The sequence below is a fragment of the Erpetoichthys calabaricus genome, chromosome 4, assembly GCF_900747795.2.
Source record: "Erpetoichthys calabaricus chromosome 4, fErpCal1.3, whole genome shotgun sequence".
Lineage (NCBI taxonomy): Eukaryota > Metazoa > Chordata > Cladistia > Polypteriformes > Polypteridae > Erpetoichthys > Erpetoichthys calabaricus.
Window position 1 is genome coordinate 35,414,230 of NC_041397.2, and position 26,130 is coordinate 35,440,359.

Genomic DNA, 26,130 nt, shown 5'->3' on the forward strand with positions numbered 1-26,130 from the left:
TTTGCGTCTTTCTTAATTCTGCTTCCTAAACTGCTACAGAACTTTTTAGAGAATATTCTGCAAGACAAGATGTTCGCTGTAAATGTGTTACATAAATTAATGCAATTAAATATGGTGATCAAGAATTGAAGACTCCACAAAATGAAAACTTGTCAGAGAGATACAAATTGGATCCTGTAATAAAAAAAAAATATACACTGCATAAAAAATCTTTGTTAGTGTTGGCTCAGTCTCACCTAAAATATAAGTGCCTGGGGTCTAATTAAACTAAAGTTTAACCTTTTGCCTTAAACGTTGTGTGATACATGTAGTGTAAACCAAACACCATAATACCACATGTCACAGAATCTAGAGAATGGTGGTGGCATCATCCGTTTAGTCAGTGTTTAAGGAAAGATCAATGAGGTACAGTACAGAGATCTACTGGATTGAACATAGTCCTGTCACTGAAAACTGGAACAGAGTTGGGTGTTTGTGAAACTCCAGGATGATACTGGCAGAGTAACAGTGCAGTGGCTTCAAAGTAAAGATTCCTGGGTTTATTCCTATTCCATGTCCTTGGCAAGAATTGAATATTGCTATCCATTTCTTTTCAACTATTGAGATACACCTAGAGAAATTCATCATTGTAGAAGGGGGTCTCATTACAGTTCAGTAGAAATCTTGCCTACACAGAAAGCTGTAAGAGATGGCGCGTCCATGTACATCAGGGTGATAAATGCCTGATCTGATTACATTTCAGTTTTTCAGTATGTGTTTTTGTTTGTTGTGTTGTTTCATTTTGGGCGTCACTTGGCAAATACTTTCATGGCCCTGTGAATAATGTAGGGTGATGAGTTGGCCCATTGGTTAACGTTATTTTTGGCAAGTCACTGTCTTTGTGGACATTGTATGTCTTCAAATGGCAGTGTTACATTTTCACCTTTGACACCACCAATTTGTGCTTTAAAGAACTGACTGGCTGTGGATGTTTGCTTGATGGTGCCCTGTGGTGAACTTGCATTCCTGAGCAGAGTTCGGTCCTGCCCTGTGCCTCGGTGCTCTTCCAGTATTGTGCTAATTAGATTAGATAGGATTATATGATTAGGTTAAGAGGATAGAAATACAAATATTTTGCAAGCTTTTGAAACACTCTTCTTTTGAAAAAGACATGTTTTCACATAGTATAGATTGACATTGTAATTAAGGGGTATGTTATTTTAATTATTGCAAATATTTTTCATTCAGGACCGAACTAAGTTTTCTGCACTTTTGAGTCAGACAGAGGATTGGTTATATGAAGAAGGACAAGACCAGCCTAAGTGTGTGTATGTTGACAAGATGACAGAATTACAGGTGAATACATTTTGTAGCCTTTCTTCAAAAGCGCAAAAACTTTTTTCTCTCTGTGTGTTATTTTTCAAAATCACTGAAGATAATAGTAGTAAACTCCCAAGATCATCAAAAGGCCACAGTGACAAGGAATATGGTTACATTGATTTATAATCTTGTAACTTGTGACTCCTAAAACTTTGCAAACATATTGGCAGCCTGCCTAATGCAGGTTCTACAAGAAGTATATCAAGTTTATCTTCAGATTGAATTTAAAGATGGGAGATTGTTTTTACCCATATTGTGTCTTGAGTTGTGAGGTCCAATGGATAAAATCCTGCTGGGGCTCTTGTGATGTGTGCTGAACAGAACTAAGGACGCTTGCTTTTTTTTTTCCAAATAGAACTTGGGGACACCAATTCAGAACAGGTATTTGGAAGCCGAAGAAAGGCCCAGGGTGTTGGAAAAACTACAGAATGCAATTCATCATTACATAAAAATAGCTGAAGACTTCAGAAATGGAGTGCGTATGTTTTGTCATTGCCCTGCATGTTATTTCTGCAGACACAATGCTGCTTTATCTTGAAACATCAGACAGTTAAATCCTAGGCAGAGCTGCAAAACCCAGTTGAGATTTCATGAACAGCTATGACAAAGTCATCAAAAGTAATGGTCATGCTCGGCCTTGCCATGCAAAAACATAAGTGGCCATTGAGGCCTTGAGAACATCGAAGTAATATACAGTAGTTTTTCAAAAGGAGGTCATGAAAATGGACAGCACAGATTTTTTGGTAAAAGGTTTTTATTAAGGAGAAGAATAAGGTGCTACTTTTTCGCTCTGATTTTGTATTACGGATTGGCCATTCCCTTAAGTACTCCTGATTACAAACCTGGATTTATTGGCTATAATTCTGTCTCTTTATTCTCTGATCTCCATAAGTGAAAAACTACTGTTTGCCATTTTTTCACCTAGACATAATAATAGCCTAGTTCCCAATGAGGTGTGCCAGAGAGAAAGTTAAGATCTGTTATGGTTTAAGGATTAGTACATAACATTGTGACAAATATAAGCAGCAAAATTATCACGTTTTGGAATGTAAATGTTACGATACTTTTCAATCTCCCTCACTTTTGCAGTTTTAAATCTATTTGTTATGTTTGCATTACATTCTAATTCATTCTTTTTGTTTCTTAAGGATGAAAACTATATTCACATTGATGTGACAGACATGGAGAAAGTTGAGAACTGCTACAAAGAGACAATGGAATGGATGAATAATGCCATAAATGCTCAAGCAAGTGTTGTAATTCACGATGATCCCGTGGTTCGGGTAGCTGAATTTAGTGCAAAACTCAAGGTATGTCCGGAGAAGAACGTGGCTCTCACATTAGAGGAAATGTACTTTCTTGTTAAAAAAAAAAACTCAAGGCTACATGCCTAAGCTTGGTGTTCAATGTCCAATTGATAGATAGATAGATAGATAGATAGATAGATAGATAGATAGATAGATAGATAGATAGATAGATAGATAGATAGATAGATAGATAGATAGATAGATAGATAGATAGATAGATACTTTATTAATCCCAATGGGAAATTGATGGCAGAGCTGTTGAATTACCAACAGTTTGCAATGCCTGTGTTCTGATAGCCAAAGTTACCTTTGAAAGACACAAATAGTTCAAGGTGATGCTACTCATCTTCTATCCTAAACTATACAAGCATTACTACTAAAATGTCTTGACTCCATATGCCATGCACATGTTTGAAAAGAGATTATTTCTGCTATTCATAGTGTGCTCTTGACTGTAATTCCCAATAGTTTGCTTCATGGTACTCTTTCAAATAGTGGCATTCAACAGCAATGGGCATTGACTCACGTTTCTAGTTGTTTTTAGTTCATCTGTTAGTCGTATCACTTACTTACATTCCATAGAATCCTTTCATAATGTGATTTGGATGTATATTTGAGTGTTTGCCAGTGCTGTTGAAGATAAATGCATATAGGAAATGGTAAAGCAGTCTAACATGCTACAGTTTTCATAACTTGCCCCATCTATTCTGTGGTTCTTGTAGCTGATCTCTGATCATGTGGGTTTTGTCCCACACATTGTTCATCTTTGACTGTGTGTCTATTGGTCTGTTCTTGTACAAGACAGCAAACTTAAATGTCATTTGCAGCTTGGAAAGCAAACTTGTTTACCGAAACTGTTGTTTCTCCAAGACTTTGTGTCATATTGTTCAAAAAATGTTTCTTATCTTGACCCAAATTTAGCATGCGATTTTCTGCTTCAAGTAAATGCTCTCAGGTCATGTAAAATGGATACATCAACACAGCATATCAAAGAAGTGATCAAACAATAGTGGAAAGTAACCCTTTTTGTAGATGGAAGAAGCAAAAAGAGTCTGACAGCTTCACTAATAAACCAAGCATAACATGCTTTAAGTTTACATCGCAAATATGAGAAGCTTTAGCAAATGCCATGAGCCGTACCCTGAATGAATAGGAAGACAAGATTATGACAATAGTAACAGGCAATGGAGCAAGCAGAATAAAAGCTGTAGCTGTATTACAGAAAGCGCAGAGACGAGAAGACAGTTGAGATGCAGGTATACGAGATCTATAAGAGGTATATAAATGTAATGAATTATTATTATTATACTGTATGTTAAAAAGAACAGCTGGGTGTATATCAAGGTTGTTATAGTTCACAAAAACTAAAATCAAAACGGAAACTATTACTAAAAATATCTTTTCATAAACTGAAATAAAATAATTAACAAAACCAAAATGAAAATCTAAAACTAAACAGAACTATTAAAGTAGCTGGAAAGACAAAGTGAAATAAAATTATATTTTGCTAAAAAATAATTTTCGTTTTTGAATGAATATTCTTGTTTTTAACCCTTATAACTTGAATTTAAAACTGAAAGTCATCCACCACGAGCTGCCCACATGTATTCATCCAGTGAACGGTGGCTGGTGAAGGACGGCGGGTGTCCACACAGCATTTGCGGTGACCGAGCGAGCTGAGCCTGTGGAATAGAAAGTGATTTACGTGGTGCCTTTCTTTGCGCTTGTTGTGTATCAAGATGTAATTCAAATAATTCAAACGCCTGAAATCAGAATGTTCTGGTCAACAAAAACTTTGCCGTATGGACAGTAAAATCACGAGTGAGTAACGTGTCAGTTTATTTCTCAGGTGCCTGGTTTTTGTTGACAGTAATTCACCTGCCACTTTACATACGAAGTATAGAGAAAGTATAGTAATCACGAAAAATATTCAACCTCAAGATTTTGATGAATCTTGACATTTTGGACCCAAGTCCGAACATTTTTTGGAATTATATCTCTGTGTTTGTATGTGTGTGTAAACACGATAACTCAAAAACGCAACTAGATGGGTGGATGAAATTTGTGATTGTTGCACCAAAATTGTAGATCTGTATTACCCTTTGGGCCAAATCCATCATCTGGAAGTGGCACTTTACCTAAACACATACTCAAATTTTTAAAAAAATTTTTATTTTGCAGAGTCCAATTTATTCAACTTTACTTTTATTATAATTGTTCAATATATTATTAATTTGATTTGTTGTTGATGGTTCTTTAATGTACATAATATAAAAATATAATCATTGTCTTGCAGTTTACTCCTCAAATATCCATCCCCATATCTGAGTATTACAAGAAAGTCTAGGGGAGACCACTCTCGATTTTTGATCGAGAGACTGACAAGGTCATCCATCATACAAGATCAGCATATTGTTTCTGACCAATCACTTTTGCTTTAAAAAAGTAGTTTAACAACAAAGCGAAGCAAACTTTGTAAAATTCCTGAGTTGGCAATGTCTCTATTGAACTGTAGGTAGGTAGGTGAAGAGAGTCTGCCAAGTGATGAAAAGCTAAATATACTAAAGTGTTTTTGTATTTATGCTATTTTTATTAATTTATCTAATATTCACAGCAAAAAGTACATGATATTGTGAAAATAATCCAGTAGCAAAATTATGTTTAAAAATAGTTATCACCATTTTTTCAATGTTTCTCTCTCACTCTCAAAATAGATAGTTGAAATATCATATTCTTTTTGTTCTTAACATCAGCCTTATCATACATATTGCATATCAGGGATTTTTCCTGCCTTGCATCCAGACCTGCTGGGGTAGGCTCCAGGTTCCTGCGATCCTGCTCTGCATAAACAGGTTTAGATAATGTATATATTGTTTTTAATCTCAGATGCTGTCTCTGTCGTTTTGTGCCTGTCCGCACTCCTATTACCTGCTCTTACTCTGCTCATTATGGGTTTACTGTTCTTATGGTGGGCTATTCAAGTCTCACTGCCCCTAACCTGACACTACCTGCTTGTTTTTCTTTGTTTCCCTCAATACAGCTGGTGAGGTCTGCACACCTGATTCAAGCTTAAAAGTCCTGTTCTTCCTAATGATCACACCTGTCAGAACACAGTAGAATCTGTTTTCTAATTTAAATTATAAAATTGTGTAAAATTATTCATATTCAGTATCTGGTTTTATTTTTGTTTGTTTTTAGTATTTGGTTTTAGAAGGACATACCTATTGGCATCTGCTGACGTTAAACAGCCTGTCTTTGGTTTCATCTCGTTTTTTTTTTCTGGTGTGCTGTACTTTCAAAATCTTTTTTGGAAAATCTGAAAGCCAGTCAAATGTTGTGTATTGTGAGGCAGGCGATAACAATCCTATGAGTCAGTAACATCGCTGGCAAGTTGTTTTTATAAATTCTGTCTGATGTGTATATGTTGATGTGATGATTGTGGATCTGGCCCAGTTCAGGTGCTGTATTTATATTTTCATGTTTTTATGCCTAATCTACACAGAAGTTTTGTAGTTTCAGGGTAAATGACAAAACGTGTGTACCATAAATACTGTCAGTAGGCAAACAAATGTGGACATAAATGTATTCAGTGTTTTATCATGAAGCCAATCATAACGTGAGGCCTACTGCACACCTCTGTCACACTTTTCTCCTTTTCCTACAGAACCTCAAATCTGTTTGTGATCCCATTGTCAGCAAATCAAAACCAAGGGTGGAATATCCTGCAGAAGATAGAAAGGAACCAGAAGTCAAATCAGATACCATAATTCAAGAAGCTGAAACAATCACAATGGAGAACGACAGCATAGAGATCTCTGAACAAAGCGGCTGTGACCCGTATGTGAACGGCACAACCAACATGGACGTCGAGTAGGCTTAGAAGCTTCAAGTGAGAATTCAGTTGTTTTTGTTTAAATATTTGAGATGTTGTAATTTTATTTTCTTTTTACTTTTCATTGAATGCCAATTGTTAATTAAGTCTACTGCTTTAATACAACCAGTTTGGTTCTCCACGTTGTCATTATTTATACTATACTTTATTTTTGCAGAAGTTTTTCTTTGAAGTAAATTGAAGGTGACTGGGCTCTTCTGTTTCCAAAATGGTGAATGTGACATGGTGGTAGGGAACTGGCCAAATGAGTTTGTAAATGTATAAAAAGAAAAAAAAAAAAAGACATAAGTAAATATTGACTTTAAAATTCCTGTGGAATTATGACTGCTTATGTGACTCATGTAAAGCATGAAGAAAATGTTATATTCCATATTTATTATGCATTTATATTAATAGTAAAGGCGCATTTGTTTAGCTGTTCATTTTGTTTCTGCATTTTTGAAATGACATTTCACTGAAATAAAAACATCCTTTGCGTACTGAAGTCATGGTTCCTTAATTTATTTTTTTATGCTCCTTATTAATGGGATGTAACCAATAATTAAAATTTTCATTTAAAGTTGTGGTACTTTTGAGGCTTCTTAGGAAATTGCGTTTGAACTTATATAGGGGTGTGGTGATGCGCGTTAGGTGTCCATGGCAGTGTGTGAGTTTTTAAAAAATGAAAGCAGTGCATGTGGGGGGGATTCAGTGTGGAGGAGAGCGGATTGCTTGATCAGTTCAGTTCTTTCACATATCGGCACTCCGCAGGTCCTAATTAGGGTGCTGCACCCACACAAGTATACAGAGAGCGTGAGAGCTTGCAGCGCTGGTTCAGTAGCTGGCTGCTCCCATGAGAGATTGCCAGAGAGTAGCAGTCCACCATTTGATGGAAGGCGCAGAGAGAGAGGCTGTTAGATGCTGATGGAGGGAAGAGCTGATCCCCAGGAGCTTAACGGGCTTAAGACTGCTAGAGCACCGATGGAGGTGTTTTGTCTTGGTACAGTCCTCTTTGACTCAACCTTCCCCTTTTGTATTCTTTATTATGTAGACTTTATCAGAATGCCTCAAGTCCCATACACTTATCACCGTTTATAAGGTTTTATACTTTATAACTTCTCCACACCTTTCCTTCTACAGCTATAACCTCAGGTAATTACATAGAGTAGAAGACAAGCAGGAGCGAAGTTATAATACTCATAAAGTAATACTAATGAAGCAAAGTACATGTGAATATTGGCAACCATACAACCTGATAAATGCTAGATGTGTAGTTTCAGGCGGCACACAAACTTGTGGTTCTCAGATGTTTCTGGTCAAGTAATTTCTAGTCAGCTTTCTTTAGGACAGGCCACATGCCTGTCGCAATATGGCTGCTGAGTTGTGCTCTTCATTGTGTCCTCTATATCAGGGGTCCCCAACCCCCGGTCCGCGGCCCACTACCGATCCGCAGCCGTCTGACAGCCGGGCTGTGAGAGAACTGCCGGCAACGGCGACTCACTCAGACTTTTCAGAACGCTTGGTGGGCGGGGCTTTACAGCGGCGCAGAGAGAGGAGAGAGACCGAGGTGAGAGACCATTACAACAAAGTATTTTTATGGTTCCGACAGTTTCCCCATATGACACGAGTCTATAGAAATCGCGTTACTACGAAGTACATTCAGCAGTTACTTTCATTACAACGAAGTGACCTTGAAATGCTTGAATGAATCATCCGCAGAGCAGTTAGATCTGTGGTCACAGCTCAGTTGTGCACATTTGCACAATGATCCCCAAACAGAAACATTGTAAAAAAATCTCTTTCTTCGAACTTTCCTCGTACTGTTTTCTTTTTTTGCTGTTTTTGTTTTCTGTGTTTTTCAGTGATTCCTTTTGCTTATTGATTGTCAACATTTGAAAAACATCCATTGGAATTTAACTCATTGTCACCCTCCTATAGAAACGGCAGACACGAAAAAAACGATAACAGTGTTAATGTTTGTGATGTGCAATCTGTTAGAATGACAAATGTAAAGCATATGTCTTTGTTATATGCAAAAAAAGAAGAAAAATCTCAGATTGCAAACGTATGCGAACTGCTTAATAACTTTAATAATAATAGAAATGTTATGTAAATTGTGTGTAAAACTGCCCCAACCAACCCCCCCAACCAGTCCGTGGAAAAATTTGCATCTAATAAAGTGGTCCTTGCTGTCAAAAAGGTTGGGGACCACTGCTCTATATGGCCAAGGTGTTGATGGGTAAAGCGACCAACTTTATACATTTCTGTCCATACTGTACAGAATAGCCTGTGATTCAAAACCAATCCAAAACGGCCATACTTCAGACAGAAGAGTGCGCTCACTGCCTTGTCACACCTGCTCCCAAGTAGTGGACACCATGTGTTTAGCTGAAGCTTGCCAGTATGGTAGTTTTATGCAGGGCTTGTCTCATTGAATGTCCTGCACAGACTCCCTGTTGCCAAACTGGTTTCAGGCACCTCTCCCAACCCCACATCCTGAGTCAGCCCTAAAGACTCTGGGGGGTCAGTCAGTTAAAACATCAAAGCAGTGCTGTTCTCATCAATGAAATAAAACAGGCCGTCTGAAACACTTAACATTACATATGCTTTGTCTGATTTAAAAATAAAGACATACAAAACATTTATCAACGTGTATATAAAATATCACTCCACCACAGGAGGCACGCGTGTGGGCACTGGATCGCCAATCAAGGCAAGGTGGCCTGGAGCCCAGTGAGCGTTAACATCGCTAGAGCAATAAAGGAGGCCAGCGTGGTGGCAATCGAGTGCCATTTCAGGCAAGGGGCTGTGGTCACAAGGATATAAGAAAGCTGAATGAATGAGCAGCTGTGCAACCTTTGTGCGTTTAACAGACCCTTTTTTTTTTATCCTTGGGATTATTTATTGATTGTTTTGTTTTTATCATGGATTACTTGTTGGTTATTTATTTAAGGAACTGCACTGCACTTTGACTTAAATACTAATAGTTGGAATAAAAGCACTTTGCACATTTGCACTTATAGTGGAACCTCGGGTCACGAACGTCTCTGAACACGTACAAATTGGGTTACGACCAAAAAAGTTTGCCCAACTTTTGCATCTGTTCACGACCACACACTTGGGTTACGAACAAGCCAGTTTCCCTTCCGGTTCATATGCGCCGATGATTTCTGCACGTGTTCAGTCTCTCCCTGTGCAGCGAGCGACAGAGAGTGCTGGCCGAGAAGGCAGTTAAAGAGTGTACCGGGCTTGTTTTTAAAGAGACTGCTTCGAGCATTGTGTTAACCTCGTTGTATTTAATGAAGACTTTTTTCTATTGGATTTTAACCTCCACTTCACTTCTGTTTTTATGGGATCATTTATTTATTGAAGGGTTCTGAAAGCACTGCACTTTATTTAATTTGGACTTTGTTTTTCATTGTTGTTTTGTTGATTTTAATAAAAGCACTTGGCACTTTTTGCACCGTCCGATTGCTCCATTGTAGTGCCTCACTGTCGTGCTCATCGGTAACATTACCGACGGTGACGGGTTTAAGGGCTCCCGGAAGCGAGATGGGAGCATGCAGCGAACCCGCATCGTCACAGACTTGACCTCAACTCTGCAGTCTCCTCTCCACCCAGTTCCTCCTCACTTCCTTCATGCCAGAACTCAACTCATGCAAGGTTAGTTTACTTGGTTGTTTATGGTTAGTTTTCGTATAAATTACGGATTTTTCAAATGTTCATTTTTTTCCCTGTGCTTAAAACTCATTTAAAACAAAGTGTTTACAGTGAGAGGTTCATAAGGCTAAAGTGCGAATTTTTGCAATGTTACTTTTCTCCGTTTAAGGTTTTCTCAGTGTTATTCAATGTTTTTACATTTAATTTATTACACATTGCATTCTATGGTATAATAAACTATTTTTGTGCTTAAAAATCTTTAAAAAAAAAAAAAATTTACATACAGCTCCTAGCCGGAATGGATTAATTGTATTTACATACAATCCTATGGGGGAAATTACTTCAGGTCACGACCAAATCGGGTTGTGACCAGAGTTTTGGAACGAATTACAGTCGTGACCCGAGGTTCCACTTTGTACCTCTAGTAAAGTGTCCCCATTCTCTCTAGTCTCTCTTGGTTTCATGACTATAGGTGACCTGGATTTAAGGACAAGTATGCCATCTGCGGGCACCCGGGACATCATGAGGGGATATATGCTCGAGGTACCTAATGTATAATGTCACACTGAACGTGAGGTAGACGCTAAGCCATATCTCATTAAGCCTGTCAAACCGCGACATACGAGAGAAGTCCTATGTCAGTGTGCAGACACAATATGCCACTGCATCTCAGTTGCCCGCCATAGTGTAGCCATCTAGTGGGTAACCATAGAGTTTTTTTTTTTTTGGTGGCAACAGCTTGATGGAAATCGTGCTATAAACAGACACTGTGTGTGGACTTTCAGCTCACTCTGAAATGAGGAGCCATAAACATCTGAGGAGAAGGCAAAAATAAGGAACGTCAGACGGGTTATGTCACTGTCTGTCTGACTGGGAGTGTGGTGGTCCACCTCAACAATGGCTGAAATGACTTTCTCAATTGCATTTTACTACTTTGACTTTTTCTTCATTGCCTTTTTTCATTCCAATTATTAATCCATACAAGTTTTGTTTTTTTGTAAATTTTTTCATCCTGTAGCCTCAGCAAGTTATCCTGTAAATGTCTTCTTATGAAAGAGTTGGTTGAAGTAAACCAAAATCCAAATCTTTAGTATCTAAATAAAAATGTATACCTTTCCTTCTTAATGATCACTGAATTTCAAGGTTAGTTCATCGCCCAGCTGTGGTAAAACCCTGGTACTTCTGATCATAACTAGAGATGAGCAAAGGAGGCCAGTTTTCGTTTCACATGCAATTTTATTAAACTGACACTAAAATTAGTTTCAGGGGTCATTTGTCAAATTGCAAAACGTGCAGCTCCCTTCTGTGCTTACCTGAATTGTTTTTTTTGCAGCTCTGTAAGATGTGTACTCCATACCACTTCAGTAAAATCGAACCTCTCTGTACCTCTCATTCTCGTCACCGTGGAAGAGAGCAGCACGTTTTTTAAAAAATGTGACACAAAGACACCACAGTAAAATGCACCATTGTGCACAATCCACAGGAAAATCTCACTTCGTGGGAAGCCAGTAACCAAACCCCCATAACCTCGCAAACCACCTTATCCCAGTTGAGACTATGCACGGTTGCAGCAATTTTGTTTTAATTTCACTAGAAATATTTATTTAATAAATTCTAAATGACAAACATGTGCGGAATTACTGAACGAAAGTGCCTGCAGACAGGAACTAGACTTGTTTCTTCTTGTGTGAATGGCACAAATTTTACTGGAAGCAAAGCACATTTTATGTGGTGAATATTTGTTTTTGTGAAGTGAAACGTCGCATTTCACTCTGAATTTAATTTTGCATGAATCATTTTGCTCATCACTAGTCACATCCATTATGATGTTTCTAAATTTATGGTGGAATGTTTGCATTTCACAATAATATTTCCTACTAGCACCTCTTAGGTAGCAATTGGAACAGTTTTCAGTTTTATTTTTCAATTTAGAAATTTGAAGCAGCAAAAAATGCTATTTTTTCGAAGTGTGTTTACTCAGTAAATATTTGTTAAAAGTCTGTGATGCTCTTTACAGGAGCCAAGAAAGTAAAGCAGCTTTATTTTTAAACGATTTTATTTAACTTGACTCCTCTGTCTGTCTGTTTGTCTGGGTCAAATCTTGGAAATGATTTTAAACCCATTTTTGGCAAAGCAAATTTCTTCAAATTTTGCATTTGTGTTCAGTATCGATGACGATACAATAATCCGTCACAACCGATGCAATTACATAACCAGTTTCACCGTAATTAATGGTTATGCGATTCCAATTAACGCATACACGACAATAACAGAGAGAATACAGTGAGATACAGGAGCATACGAGTGAGAGGCACTTGCCTTACCAGTGAGTGGAGTGAGTTAAATATGTGCGCCGACTTTACTGGTTTGCTCGTGTGAAGGAGTAGCCTTGATGGTCACGGTGAGGAGGTGTTGTCGTTAGCTTGCTGTTTTGTCATCGATGTTGGTGTTTTTTTTTTTGCAGCGACCGAGCGCTCATCCCATTAGAGCCTGAACAGAAAAACAGACCAAAATAGAATTCTTTTTAGTATTCAAATAATTCTGTAAAGAAGATATATTATGTAATACTTTTAAAGAAGCTTCTATTCATGAAAAATGATTAAAGAAAAATACAAAAAAACTAAAGTATATACATTTTTTTTTGCTTTTTAGTGCATTTATAACTGAAGTAAGTAAAATTGTTTTACTTAAAAAATGTTTGTAATATATTTTATTTTTCAACAGTCCCAATGATGGACTGTTTTCATGTTCAGCAAGGTTTCTTGTGTCACTCAGTTTAAAGGCTTTCATTTTCTCGTGCCACCTCTCTTCTTTAGCAGGCTGATTTGACGTGTTCACCATTGGCACAGCACGAATCATGGAGGCAGCTCTTCAGATTTGGGGACAGGTGGTGGGCACGTCTGGAAAGCAGCATGGCTGTCGCTTCACCTGAAGTGCTCAGTTTCAGAGAGCAGCTTTTGCAGTCTGTGCTTGGTGAGCCGGAGCGTTGTGAGGTAGAAGAGGAACTGCTGGCAAACTGTCTTCACTTCTCCTCTCTTCCTGTCATAAGCAGCGTAGCAAGGCAGCATAAAACTGACCAACTAACTGGACCTTTTCAAGCATGTAATCAATATGGACTGCACCTCAGAATCATACAAAGATCTTTGCACATGATCTTGTTAACTCTGGCTCAATTTTTTTTTCAGTTTCTTTGTTGTTGCTTCCATTGTTGTTTGGACCTTGTCTCGTGATTTGTCCAAGTTTCACAGCCGCCTTAGCGTTACACACGTGTTTCTTTGCACACTTTTCTTATATTTTTTATGTTGCTTGCATGTGAGAGGGCAGAACATCAGTAGCTGACCTGCACGATCGACGCGCCCCTTATGTCACTGCAGGACAGCACAGGGCTTGGTGACTTCCACATTTCGCCTGACACAAACGTTTGCAGTTTCTACATTGTGCACTCAATTGCAATTATTTTGCCTTTTTGTTACGCAGCTCACTGTCACACCACGCTGAAGGTTCATGTGATCAAGTCTTAGAGATTCGGCCATACAGTGCTGTATCATGCATCAGCTTTACTTTCCGTGTCAATGTCTGATGACCACTTCACATCATCACTACTAACGTTCAATTCAAGCAATGTCTCAGTATCACTTTGTTATAAAACTGCCTTTATGGGTTTTGGTTTTGCTATTGTGTTTTTTTTCATTGTTCATAAATATTGACAAGTTACTTTACAGTGGCAAAATGCATAGGAATACTCTTCATTTTCTGGTGCATGATGTTATTTCATCCACTAGATGGCAGCAGAATACTGCACTGTATGTTATTCCGGCATAAAAATGTTAAGTGGATCAGTAAATGTTGCTAAGAAAATCACAAGGAATTGTAAACAGTCCCCGAGTATGCCAGTTACCCCCAGTTTTGTATTAAGACACACCCAGTGACTTGCTGTGGCTCACCAGTTGTAGGCGTGGGCTCTTGTGTCTGCAAGAGCTAACAGACAAATGCAGTACAATGCATATAAAACAGTGAGGAATGCTGATGGCTGCAAGGAAAAAAGGAAAGCAAGTGTTATGAACTATGCAAGCAGAGGAGAGGTTCGAACTTTACAGACAGCAGAGACGTCTGTTCAGAGTTTCAGGTTTGATGTACCGTATCAGAATAGAAAAAGATTGTGACTCATTCTGGTGTGCTGCAATTTAACTGGCTGCCAAAATGAGGAGACATTGTGGTGATTTCAGGATGCAACACTAGATTTGGAATGGCAATGAAACGTTGTGAGAGAACCACGCTTGGTAGAACCCCGTGATTCCCAGTGGTACAATCTGAGGCAAAAAGATTAAACGGCTTATTAAACACGAAGTCATGCCGAGTCCTGTAGTGTGATACTAGCCTTAGAAAGAAGTCTTTCGTTTATTGTCTCATTGTCGGGGCAATAAACAAAAGTTTATTGTGGAGTACTGTGGAAGCAGTGTATAAATATTAAACTACACTGAAAAAGTTATCTTCTTAGTTAAAAAAAAAAAAACAGTGGACAGCACTGTTGTACAGTAGTTGGCAGCTTTGCTCTATGGGTCCAGTATTGTGGGTGTTAATTGGAGTTTGCATGTTCTACTTGCGTCTACGTGAGGTCTCCCCAGCTATTTATATTTCTTCTGAGCAAGTCGATTGGCAACTCTAAACCTGCAGATCCTTGTGATGGCCTAGTACTCATCCAGTATTGCGTCTTCCCTTGTATATGATGCTGACCTGATAGGCTTTGACATCATTTGTGACCCTGCAGCAGATCAGAAAATCAATAGAATGTTAAAAAAAAAAAACCTTCAGATACAACCAGAGGGCATTAAAGGTAAATTAAAAATTCACATTCCAGTTGTATGATATTCAGCTATTTATTTTATACCCATGACGTCTTGAATTAATTTAATGGACCTTAGCTGAAGTTTTAGTTCTTTGTATTATTTGGTTTTATAACACATCCTTTGAGTTGTTGTCTGTGTCATTTGACAAAAAAGGATCAGTTCCAGCAGCTGAGAGGTCTGGTTTCTTGTATGAACTCGGAGCTTCGTTCACCTCAAAGCATTTGAGCATGTGATACGCCTTTGGACCACCATGATTAGGAGGTTTATTCATGTCCTTGTAGATCTCATGTCGAAGCCTAGAAATACAAAATTAATTGTCACACACTGAGGTGAGTAGATTTCAATATTTAAAAAAAAAATCTTTATGGAAGGAAATGAAAATGTTCACGTCTATTTTAATTTTTAAGCAGGATGAATGAAAGGTTCCTCTCAGTCCACCAGCATTTCTGTGACTCGATTTACGCTAAATTAGCTCGGCAAGAGTAACATGTGAGGGGGGGCTTCATAAGCTGGCCTTCTTACACCCCTGGAATGGCAAACTGGGCTGAGTAAATCCATCAAGTCTTATTTAGTTTGTGCCTATATTCTATGGCAATTGTATACTGTACCTCTTTCCACATCCTTGTGGGTAATGAACTTTGTTAATTTCTTCATTGATATTCTCATCACTGATGAGCACACGAGGAAATTTCTGAAGACATTGTGGTTCAGGCTGCAATTTAAACAGAAATGTTTTATTGAAACAAATATTTAATTTTATTTAAATTCATGTCTGTAGATGACATGATGGTGGCAGGACTCATTAAGAATAACAATGATGTCTCAGCATACATGGAGGAGGTGGTGAGAGTGGCTGCTTGGTGTATGTGCTATAATGTCTCTCTTAATGTTGAAATGACAAAAGAGATGATAATAGACTTCAGGAAATCTAGCACTGCTCACCTATTTCTCACCATTGAGGGCGCTGGGTCAAAAACGCCCAAGTTCCTGGGCGTCCACAACATGGATGACCTTTCTTGGTCCCTCAAACCTGCCTCCATAGCCAAGAGGGCTTGGCAAAGTCTGCACTTTTTACAGCGAATAAAAAGAATGAGGCTCACCCTGGCACATTCTAGAGGAGTACCATTGAAAGTCTATTGTCTAGCTGCATCACTGTCCGGTACAGGAATTGTAATGTTACGAACTGCAACTCACCTCAGCGTATAGTGAGAGCAGCTAAGAAGGCCATCGGTGCACATCTACCTTCCCTGAAAGACATTTACCAAACCCGCTGCTATGACAGAGCCAGTAACATTGAGAAAGAGCATTCCCAGCCTGTTACACAGTCTCTTCTCTCTTCTACCGTTGGGAAAATGATATTAGTACTGTCCATTCTGTTTCTGCAAGACTGAGTAAAAGTTTCATACCTCAGGACATCACAATTTGAATGCATAAAAATGTATACTGCTACACTGTTGATTGTCTATTTGTCTATGTATTGTACTGCTTCTGTCACAACTTGCACTTTCTGGCATGTTGCTATATGCTACACCAGGACTCATGGAGATGCGTTTGCCTCGTTGTGTACGCAGTTGTAACCTTTACCTTTGACCCTAAATAAGATTTGTTACCAATCATTAACTGAACAGGCAAGTTCTACTGAATACTCAATAACCCATGAATATGTGATGAATGCAACTAAACTTGAATAAACAAACAAGCAATAAATTGTTCGATCAATATTTTCAATATCTTGTTTCATCAAACACATTATTAAAATGAAATATTTAAAAGCAGATGGTAATGAACAATTCTGCACAATAGCATTGGCCAAAGGCTCCCTACATGAACCTGAAGTAATAAAAGTAGCAAGTGAACATTTGGTAAGCTTTATTTTTGCCACTGCTTTATTTATTTTTTTGTCAATGAAATGAAGAATGGCCTTTAAAAATGTAGCAGTACAAGAGTTTTTCAATATTTTCTGCACTTCAGTTTTCATGTTTCTATTTAAATGTCTCATTCATTACTTCTCACTGCAGTAACCCCGTTTAATTACACCGGAAGACCACAAGCTTCTGAAATGTCAACAGAAATAAAAGTTCTTTTTCATTTAAATTGCATATACTGATTGTTACGCTTCAGTGGTTAATGTTGATGGTCATCAAGAACATTTTGCGTATGACACACTTATCTGGCCATTTTTGAGCATCTCTGTCCATTTATCCATAATTAAGTGAAGTAAGGTGTTGCTTATTTAAACATCTTTTGCCCACAGAAATCTCACAATACTAAGTGAAGGATACAAACTTGTGTTCACAACTTGGTGGCAACTGACCCTGTGACAGGAGGGTCAACATCAGAAGTGTGTGGACCCTCAAGGCTGGCATTTACAATGCAGGAAAATTTTGACAAGCTACCTCATAAATGGCTTGGAAACAGAAAAAGTACGGAAGCTTTTCAAAAACCGCCGTACATTTGTGTTAAGTAACAAATGCCTGTCACAAACCTTAGTAGCATCACTGTCATTGTGTCCGTTGTTAATGACATCCAGGACGCTGCTCTCCCCCTGTAGTACTTGATGAACTGGCATACTTAATGGATCGACTAGGATCTCATAAGGTATTGCAGGATGCTTCCAAGAATTTTTTGTGTAAATATTCCAAGGCTCAGGTTGACCAAAAGTACCTTAGAAAAAAAAAATTGAGTCAAGATGTTTCCCACAGACTCGTATCAAACAATAAACTTAATACGGAATATTTATATAATTAATACCATCACAAGGAAGGCACTTTAAAATACACAGTACACTATCCATCCGTTTTCTTTTCCTCCTTCAGAGTTGAAGTGATTCAGTTAGGGTCATATACAGAGCTGGATGTCGGAATTGAACCAACAAACTTGTGGAATGCAGACCATTCTGTTACCCACTATACCACAGCACCTGCCAAAACCAGTTCATTAAAGGTACTTAACAGCTTTTTAAATTTGCCTCCATGGTCAAGAGCAGCTGAGGCCTATTGTTATGGATTACTGTCAAAAAAACTTGTGAAGTCTGAAAAGGTTCATCACATACTGTACACCAATCGGCCACTGAAGTTAATAACATTGATTATCTCATTACAATGGCGCCTGTCCAGGGGTGGGATATCTTAAGCAGTACGTGAGCACTCAGATCTTGAAAGTGATGTGTTGGAAACGGGAAGAATGGGCAAGCATAAGGATTTGAGCGACCATGAAATGGGCAAAATTGTAATGCCAAGATGACTGGGCCAGAGCATCTCTAAAATGGCAGGTCTTGTGAGTGTTTGTGATATGCAGTGGTTAGTGCCTACCAAAAGGATAACTGGTGAATGACAACAGAATCATGGGTACCCAAGGCTCACTGATGCATGCAAAGGCTGCATTTCTGGTCCAATCCCACAGAAGAGCGACAGTAGCACAAATTGCAGAAAACCTTCATGCTGGCTATGAGAGAAAGGAATCAGAATACAAACTGCATCACAGCTTGCTCTGTATGGGACTGTGTAGCTAAGACCAGTCGGAGTGCCAGTGCTGAGAAATGTCCACCACCAAGAGTGCCTACAATGGGCATGTGAGCGTCAGAACTGGACCATGGAGCAATGGAAGAATGTGGTCTGATCTGATGAATCATATTTTCTTTGAGATCACGTGGATGGCCCAGGGTGTTATGTACCTGAGGAAGAGATGGCAGTAGGATGCACTATGGGAACAAGGCAAAGTGGCAGAAGCAGTGTGATATTTGGGTAATGTGCTGCTGGGAAATCATGGGTCCTGGCATTTGTGTGGATGTTACTTTGACACATACCACCTTCCTAAACATTGCTGAAGACCATATATAGCAGTTCATGTCATGGTATTCCATGACAGCAGTGGCCTGTTTCAGCAGGATAATGTGCCCTGCCACACTGCAAAAAATATTCAGGAATGGTTTGAAGAGCATGATAATGAGCTTAACATGGTGACATGGCCTTCAAATTCCCCAGAACTCAATCCAGTCCAGCATCTGTGGGATGTGCTGGGAAAACAAATCCGATCCACGGAGGCCCCACCTTGCAACTTACAGGACTTAAAGGATCTGCTAACACCTTGGTGCCAAATACCACAAGACACCATCAGAGGTCTTGTGGAGGCCGTGCATCGATGGGTCCGAGCAGATCTGGTGGCATAAGGGGGTCCTACACAATATTAGTCAGGTGGTTTTAATGTTGTGGCTGATCAGTGCATATACAGAGTATAATACATCTACGGGAGAGTAGCAAGTGAACTCTCTGTTCTACATTCACAATCTAACTAGACAAAGAGATTCCTAGGCTTATACAGAAACCAAGAAGAAAGAGGCTCTCAGGTGCTTCATTGTCCTTATAGATTGTGGAAAGTTACTAAGAAAGTTAGAATCTTAAAGTAAACAACTTATCACAAGGTAACAAGCCATGTCATGGTTTTGATGGCGCTAAAGGAAATCTTTTATAATAGCAGTATGTTGTATTTGAGTAAATATATACACGTATACAGTGGATTCAGAAAGTACTCGGGGACCCTTCACTTTATTGTGTTGTTGATTTATATTTAAATTTGCCACTTTGCTAGTCACTCTAAACTCAATAACCCATATTGACAAAGTGAAAATATGTTTTCAGAAAGGTTTGCAAATTTAACAAAAGTGAAAAAACAAAATCTTTAATTCATGCAAGTATTCAGGCCCTTAATGCAGTATTTTGTAAAAGCCCACTTTGGCAGCAATTAGAGCTTTACGTGTTCTTGGGTAAGTCTCTACAAACTTTGCACACCTGGATTTGGGCAGATTATCTTGTTGTTCCTGGAAGATCCTCTCATGGTCCGTTACACTGGATTGGAAGTGTCTGTAAAGTTCCATCTTTTGGGTCTCCCCACATACAGAATGTTCTGCGGGGTCTCAATCTGGGCGATAGCTGGGCCACTCAAAGGCAGTCATACCTGTCCTGAAGCCACTCAAGGGTTGCCTTGGCTGTATGCTTCACATTGTTGTCATGCAGAAAAGGTGCATTGTCATCCCAGTATGAGGTTACATGCATTTAGGAGTGGGTTTTCTTCAAGGACCTCTCTCTATTTGGCTGCATAGTTTCCCACTTACCAAAATTGTTGCTGACAAGCACCCCTTAGCATGATGCTGCCACCACCATGTTTCACTGTAGGTATGGACTTGAGTCGGTGATGAGCAGTGCCTGGTCTTTGCCATACATAGTGTTTGGAGTTCTGCCAAAACAGTTACGTTTTTACCTCATGAAACCAGAAAATCATTTTTCCTCATGCTCTCTGAATGTTTTTTGGCAAGAGTAGCTATTGTCTCGCTGCCTGATTGATGGAGTGCTGGTAGTACTTCTGACAGGTTCTCCCATCTCAGCATAAGGCTTTTGAAGCTCTGCTAGAGAGACCAGTGGGTTCAAGACCCTTCATGCCTGCAAGTTAGTTAACTTGGCCAGATAGCCAACTCTAGGAGGAATCCTGATGGTTCCAAAATTAATTCATTTCATAATTATTGAGGCCACTCAAAGCTATAGAAATGGTTTTACATCCTTGCTGTGATCTATGCTCCCCACAACGTTTTATTGTGGAGGTCTCAAGAGAATTCCTTGGACTTCAAGGCTTGGTTTTGTTCTGACATGCAGTGTGACTTGTGGGACCTCATGGTCACAGGTGTGTGCTTTTCTAAACAATGTTCAACCAATTTAATTTGCCACAGGGGGTCTCTAATCAAGTTCTACACACATCTCTATATGGCATGAGAGTCAGAGGCAGGACACCCACACTTTTAGTCTAATAAGCTCATTTAGAGCTGCAATTTCCCTTAACATGTGTGTTGTGTGTTTCTGAGCTGTGTAAACAGTGTGAACCCTCTCTAGACAATGATGTCACACCTTTACAGTTTCATCTTTGCACTGAATAATTTGCATTTTGTCTCACAGTTGGCCTAAGAACAATTACAAATCCTATGCGAAGAATAGGAAACCCTGCTAAGTTTGTTACTAATGCAACCCTAAAGTTTACACAAAGTGGATGAAGGAATTTAGGAATGATACGAAAAGGCGTTTTACAAACTACGAGATCTGAAAAGCCACTGTCATAGCCCATATATTCCAACTACATTGTCAAGGAAGCTAAAGTCTATTCCAGCAGCATTTTATTTGATCAACAGTCTTTTATGAAGTTGAAGTCCATTAAGGGTAGGCGATATTCTTAATTTAAAAAAAAAAATGGAATTACCTATAAACTCTCCATCCATGCTCCAGAGACGCACAGTACAGTCCGTTGAGCTGCTGAGTATTATTTTATCTTCATCTATAATCTCCAGACTGTAAAGAGCATAAGTAGAAATGAACAAAAAATGTGTGAATTGTAACACATACACAGCAAAGATGCATTAAAAGATTGTGGAGCTGATAGCTACATAATACCGTAATTTAAACGACTGAATAATTTAGTCACCACCAATAATGTTATTTTATTGAATGTGCATTCTTACAATAATAAATAACATGTGATCCTACACTTTATAGCGACTCATAGATAACTGAAATGAACAAGCTAATGTGGCCAGAAAACACATATGACTCGATAGCGTTAGTATTCATCCATCCCGCCCTCCTAGTGAGTGCTTTATTGTATTGACAATCCAGGCAAAAATATTAGAAAGGTGCTAATTAAACCACGTCCTTCTGAAGCTTATGTGTTCTATCAGTTACTGGGCTAAACCATGCAGTTTGTTATAAAACTCATACAAATTCTGGGATTGGGGCACCTTTTTTGACTACATATAGCTGATGTTTGTTACAGCAGGTGAACTGGTGTTTCTAAATTGGTCCCATTTCAGTTTGGATGTATTTTTTATTGTTTCTGTCTTGTGGATAATGCTGGATTAAGCAGATCTGAGAACGTTATGTTACAAAATTTCTCTATTACTCTTACTGGATCTGCTTTAAAGCACTTATACAGTGTAACGGTAATGAACGTTTTATGAGAAACTTCTTTATACTGTAATCACTTAATATTTTTCATAGAAATATTAAATAAAAGATAAAATAACATTTATTTCTCAGCATTTTTAAACACAACTAGAATCAGTTTCAAATGTGCTAACTGCACATGGCCTTGCATTGTACTCTACCCCATTATCAGATGATGCCACTTATTGACCACCACCCGGCTCATTTGTACTTCAGTACTTTAGTAGTTTAGCGGGCTTGTGGCAGACATGTCCTACTCAGTGATTATTTGTTGTGTTTTTGCTCATTTTCTTAGATGTTTTGAGCCTTTCCTCTTGTATACTTTGATTACAAATTTCATTTAGTACTTTTGCTTTAAGATGTTTTTGTCTGATTTCTCTTTCTGACCTGGAGCTAGCAGCACAACTTGTATTTTTTTCAGATCAGTGACTTTAACTTGCCCAAATCTGCCTTTAACTAACACCACTAGTGACTCTCAACTCTTTATGCTGCCATTAGTCCACTATGCTCAATTAAACCAAGAGATTCAACCAAAGATAAAGTGTACATATGTGCAAGGCCAAAAAGAATCAGTATGGATTACTGACAACTGTTCACTGAGGCATATTATTATTAAAATGTGATGAATCCTGCTGGTCAAAATGGTCAACAAAGGGAAAGATGCACTGCCAGAAGATTATTTGAATACTCCTGTCAAATTCTTAAATTAATAAATTCAGTAATCTAAGATTTTAAAAGCTTGGAGTAATTGGATCACATGGTCCACACATCTTTGATATGAGCTGATAGATACAGAGAGGCAGAGCCTATTCTAGAAGCAATGGACAGAAGTCAGAAAACAATCCTCTGAATGACTTTCGTTCTCATGGGCACACTCACCCTCGCACATACTGGATAATTTACCGCATATTTGCTTGACTTTATGTCTCTGGACAGTGGAGATAAATAAATAAATACGTATGCAGGGAAGAAGACAACATGCAAACCCCAGACAGATGTTACCCAAGCAAGGAATGCTCTTGCACCATATAGTACACACCATTTAATGAAACTAAGTTTTATGCAACGTGGTAGAAACACGGCCCACATATTGATAACACAAAGAATTTTCTTCATTTTGCACATTTTTCTTTATATTGTTATTATATTTTCAGTACAGGACAGTCAATACCAATTTCCAAGTCACTTTACCCCCTTTATATGTCTGCTGTGATCAGTGTTATGACAGCTTTCCACTTATTTAATAAAAAAACCAAAAAAACATCAAGTAACATATAATGCCGCTTTCCCAGGATTGCACACAGTATTAATGAATGCTAGTTTAGGAGCAAGTCAGAGCATCTGAACTTACCATACAGTCCAACATGCAAAATAGTGAGTGGAACTGAGGATAGACTAAATTTACAACCAAATCTGAGCCATGTTCTATAATCTAATCAATTTAGAAGATCCCAATTACTTACCTGGTAACATTGCTGAGATGCGCTCTCCAATAATTCACCACTTTTGAAAAAAAGCAATGCAACAATTACTAGTTAGTCATAGTAACGGCAAAACATATAAAGCTCAGATAATCCAAAAAATGTGTATTTTTTAATGTATTATTCAGTGGAGTTTTTGGCAAAAAAATTCTAGTGAGGCCACATAGATTGAAGAGAGAGAGGGGAGATGTTGTCACAAGGGGAAAGAGAAATGAAAGAGAGGAAGAGATGATCAAGTACTTGAAGAGCAACACTTATAAGACCCACTCCTCTGCTTAAACACATTGGCTTGTATATGTAACCACGAGTGCATCTAAAACAGGATCCTGGATTGGATTGGCTGCTGGAGTTGGCAGAGTGAGTGGTGTGCATGTGTGGGTAGTGGACATGGCAGAGTAAAGGTCACTAGAGTAGCACTGAAGGAACTGTTACAAGATTGGAGAGACAGAGAATGGCCAAGGAAGGAGACAGCCTCCAGTAATCATTGCCTTTACTATGTATTAGATTGCCAGAACCAGAAATGATAAAATGCCAGCCAAATAATGGCATAAAAAAATCACAAAAAATTTACATATTAACATATTAGTTCGCCAATCAATGCAATTCTCAAAGGATAATATTAAACAACATAAAATACTTAACACCAAAAGAAGAAATTCAAATGATTATTCATACATTTTTAAATTTTTTGTTCAGCGCTAAATCATATTGTATGTAAGTAATCAAAATTATTCATGATGACAGTAATTACTCGAAAATACCGAGATGTGAAAGTTCATGCACCCTTTACAGGCTTTACTCCCTTTACCTTATACAGGCTCAGGGAGATTTGTGCCAAATGAAATTTAATGTCAGTAAATGTAAAGTATTACACACAAGAAGTAAAAATGTTAGGTTTGAAAACACAATGGGAGGTCTGAAAACTGAAAGTACACCTTATGAGAAGGATTTAGGAGTCGTAGAGAACTCTAAGCTATCGACTTCCAGACAGTGTGCAGGAGCCATTAAGAAGGCTAACAGGATATTAGATTATATAGCACGATGTGTGGAGTACAAGTCCAAGGAAGTTCTGCTCAACATTTATAACACACTGGTGAGGCCTCATCTGGAGGACTGTGTGCAGTTTTGGTCACCAGGCTACAAAAAGGACATAGCAGCACTAGAAAAAGTCCAGAGAAGAGCGACTAGGCTGATTCCAGGGCTACAGGGGATGAATTATGAAGAAAGATTAAAAGAGCTGAGCCTATACAGTTTAAGCAAAAGAAGATTAAGAGGAGACACGATTGAAGTGTTTAAAATTATGAAGGGAATTAGTGCAGTGGATCGAGACTGTTGGAAACACAAGGGTAAATTTCACTCAAACATTAAGAATTTTTTCTTTACACAGAGAGCCATAGACACATGGAATAAGCTACCAAGTAGTGTGGTGGACAGTAGGACTTTCGAAACTCGACTTGATGTTTTTTTAGAAAAATTAAGCAGATAGGACTGGCAAACTTTGTTGGGCTGAATGGTCTGTCCTTGTCTATATTGTTCTAATGTATGTTGATATTAATGTGCTGTTATCACAATAGTTATTCAACTTTTATTCACAAACAACATGTTTATAACACTGAACACTTTTCAGTTCTAAAATATTGAGGAAAGTTTTCAATGGTAATTAACCATGAGGAAAATATCTTATGATACTCAGGAAACTTACATTTTTAAAAGTACCATTTTTCCTTTTGAGCAGCCAAAATATTGTCTCTCTACTCCTGTTTTGTTAAGTATGGAAACATCCCATACCTTTTCTGTTTACCATTCTAATATATGTATGCAATACTGTATACTGGTTAGCCCTGCTGCCTTACAGATACAGACTCCTGGAGTCAAATCTTGCAGCAGGCTGCTGTTTATGTGGATTTTGCAGGTCTTACGTGTTTCTCCATGGATTTGTCTTTGATTTTCTAACTTTATTCATACATTTCAAAGATGTTCAGGACAGCTTAACCTACTGTAGATTCTAAATTGGTCTGGTATGGGTAAGATTGGGCCTGTGATGAACTGTTGATTTGTCCATGTTTGACTTCTGTCTTGCACGAAACACTGCTGGGACTCTAAACCCCCATTAAACCTCCATTACTTGGAGGATGTTATGTATGTTACTTTCATATATGTACTTTAAAACTCTCCTTAAAATTCAATTTTTGGCTCCATAACATTATGTTTTTGATTGGTATAGTATTGTACATAATGGACATTATAAGAAAGATTAATTTTCATTGTGTTTATCAAATTTGCATATATTTTAACAAGCAGGCTTGCTTTAATAAATTCAAGCTTAATAAAAAATCAATATAAATATATTACATTGGCATAACATACTGTAAAGTAAAATTTTCAGCTCCAACATGGTGTCACAGATGAAGAACACCAGTCCATCACTGGGCCTGTTATATTGACATACAGTATTTACACAAATATTAAATTAAATATCTTACTTTTTGGTGATTCTTGTTCAGGTCCTTGAAGAGCATACTGTTGAATATTATAGACATACACATAGCCAGCTTGGTCAGCTGCATACAGGAATAAGTTGTCAGCTGACACAGCAATACTGGTAATGTTTAATTTAAGTCTAGA

General features: G+C 38.2%; 2 protein-coding genes across 4 annotated transcripts in view; one reads left to right on the top strand and one right to left on the bottom strand.

The window, feature by feature from the left end:
- Window positions 1-7,234, top strand: part of hsph1 (heat shock 105/110 protein 1) — a 36,333-nt gene extending 29,099 nt beyond the window's left edge. The window contains exons 15-19 of one of the 2 annotated variants that reach the window (XM_051927187.1): window positions 1,228-1,335; window positions 1,715-1,834; window positions 2,508-2,669; window positions 6,331-6,555; window positions 6,716-7,234. In XM_051927187.1, coding sequence (XP_051783147.1) covers window positions 1,228-1,335; window positions 1,715-1,834; window positions 2,508-2,669; window positions 6,331-6,540 — 600 coding nt within the window. In that variant the 3' untranslated portion in view covers window positions 6,541-6,555; window positions 6,716-7,234. Of the gene's footprint in view, window positions 1-1,227; window positions 1,336-1,714; window positions 1,835-2,507; window positions 2,670-6,330; window positions 6,688-6,715 lie in introns of those variants that run through there. The other variant, XM_028799329.2, reaches the window with a different exon arrangement.
- A 7,821-nt stretch (window positions 7,235-15,055) lies between these two features.
- Window positions 15,056-26,130, bottom strand: part of wdr95 (WD40 repeat domain 95) — a 121,066-nt gene continuing 109,991 nt past the window's right edge. For both annotated transcript variants that reach the window (XM_051927186.1, XM_028799330.2), the window contains 6 exons: window positions 25,989-26,130; window positions 23,488-23,527; window positions 21,285-21,373; window positions 17,530-17,708; window positions 15,653-15,756; window positions 15,056-15,340 (listed from right to left, as the gene is read on the bottom strand). In XM_051927186.1, coding sequence (XP_051783146.1) covers window positions 15,151-15,340; window positions 15,653-15,756; window positions 17,530-17,708; window positions 21,285-21,373; window positions 23,488-23,527; window positions 25,989-26,130 — 744 coding nt within the window. In that variant the 3' untranslated portion in view covers window positions 15,056-15,150. The remainder of the gene's footprint in view (window positions 15,341-15,652; window positions 15,757-17,529; window positions 17,709-21,284; window positions 21,374-23,487; window positions 23,528-25,988) is intronic.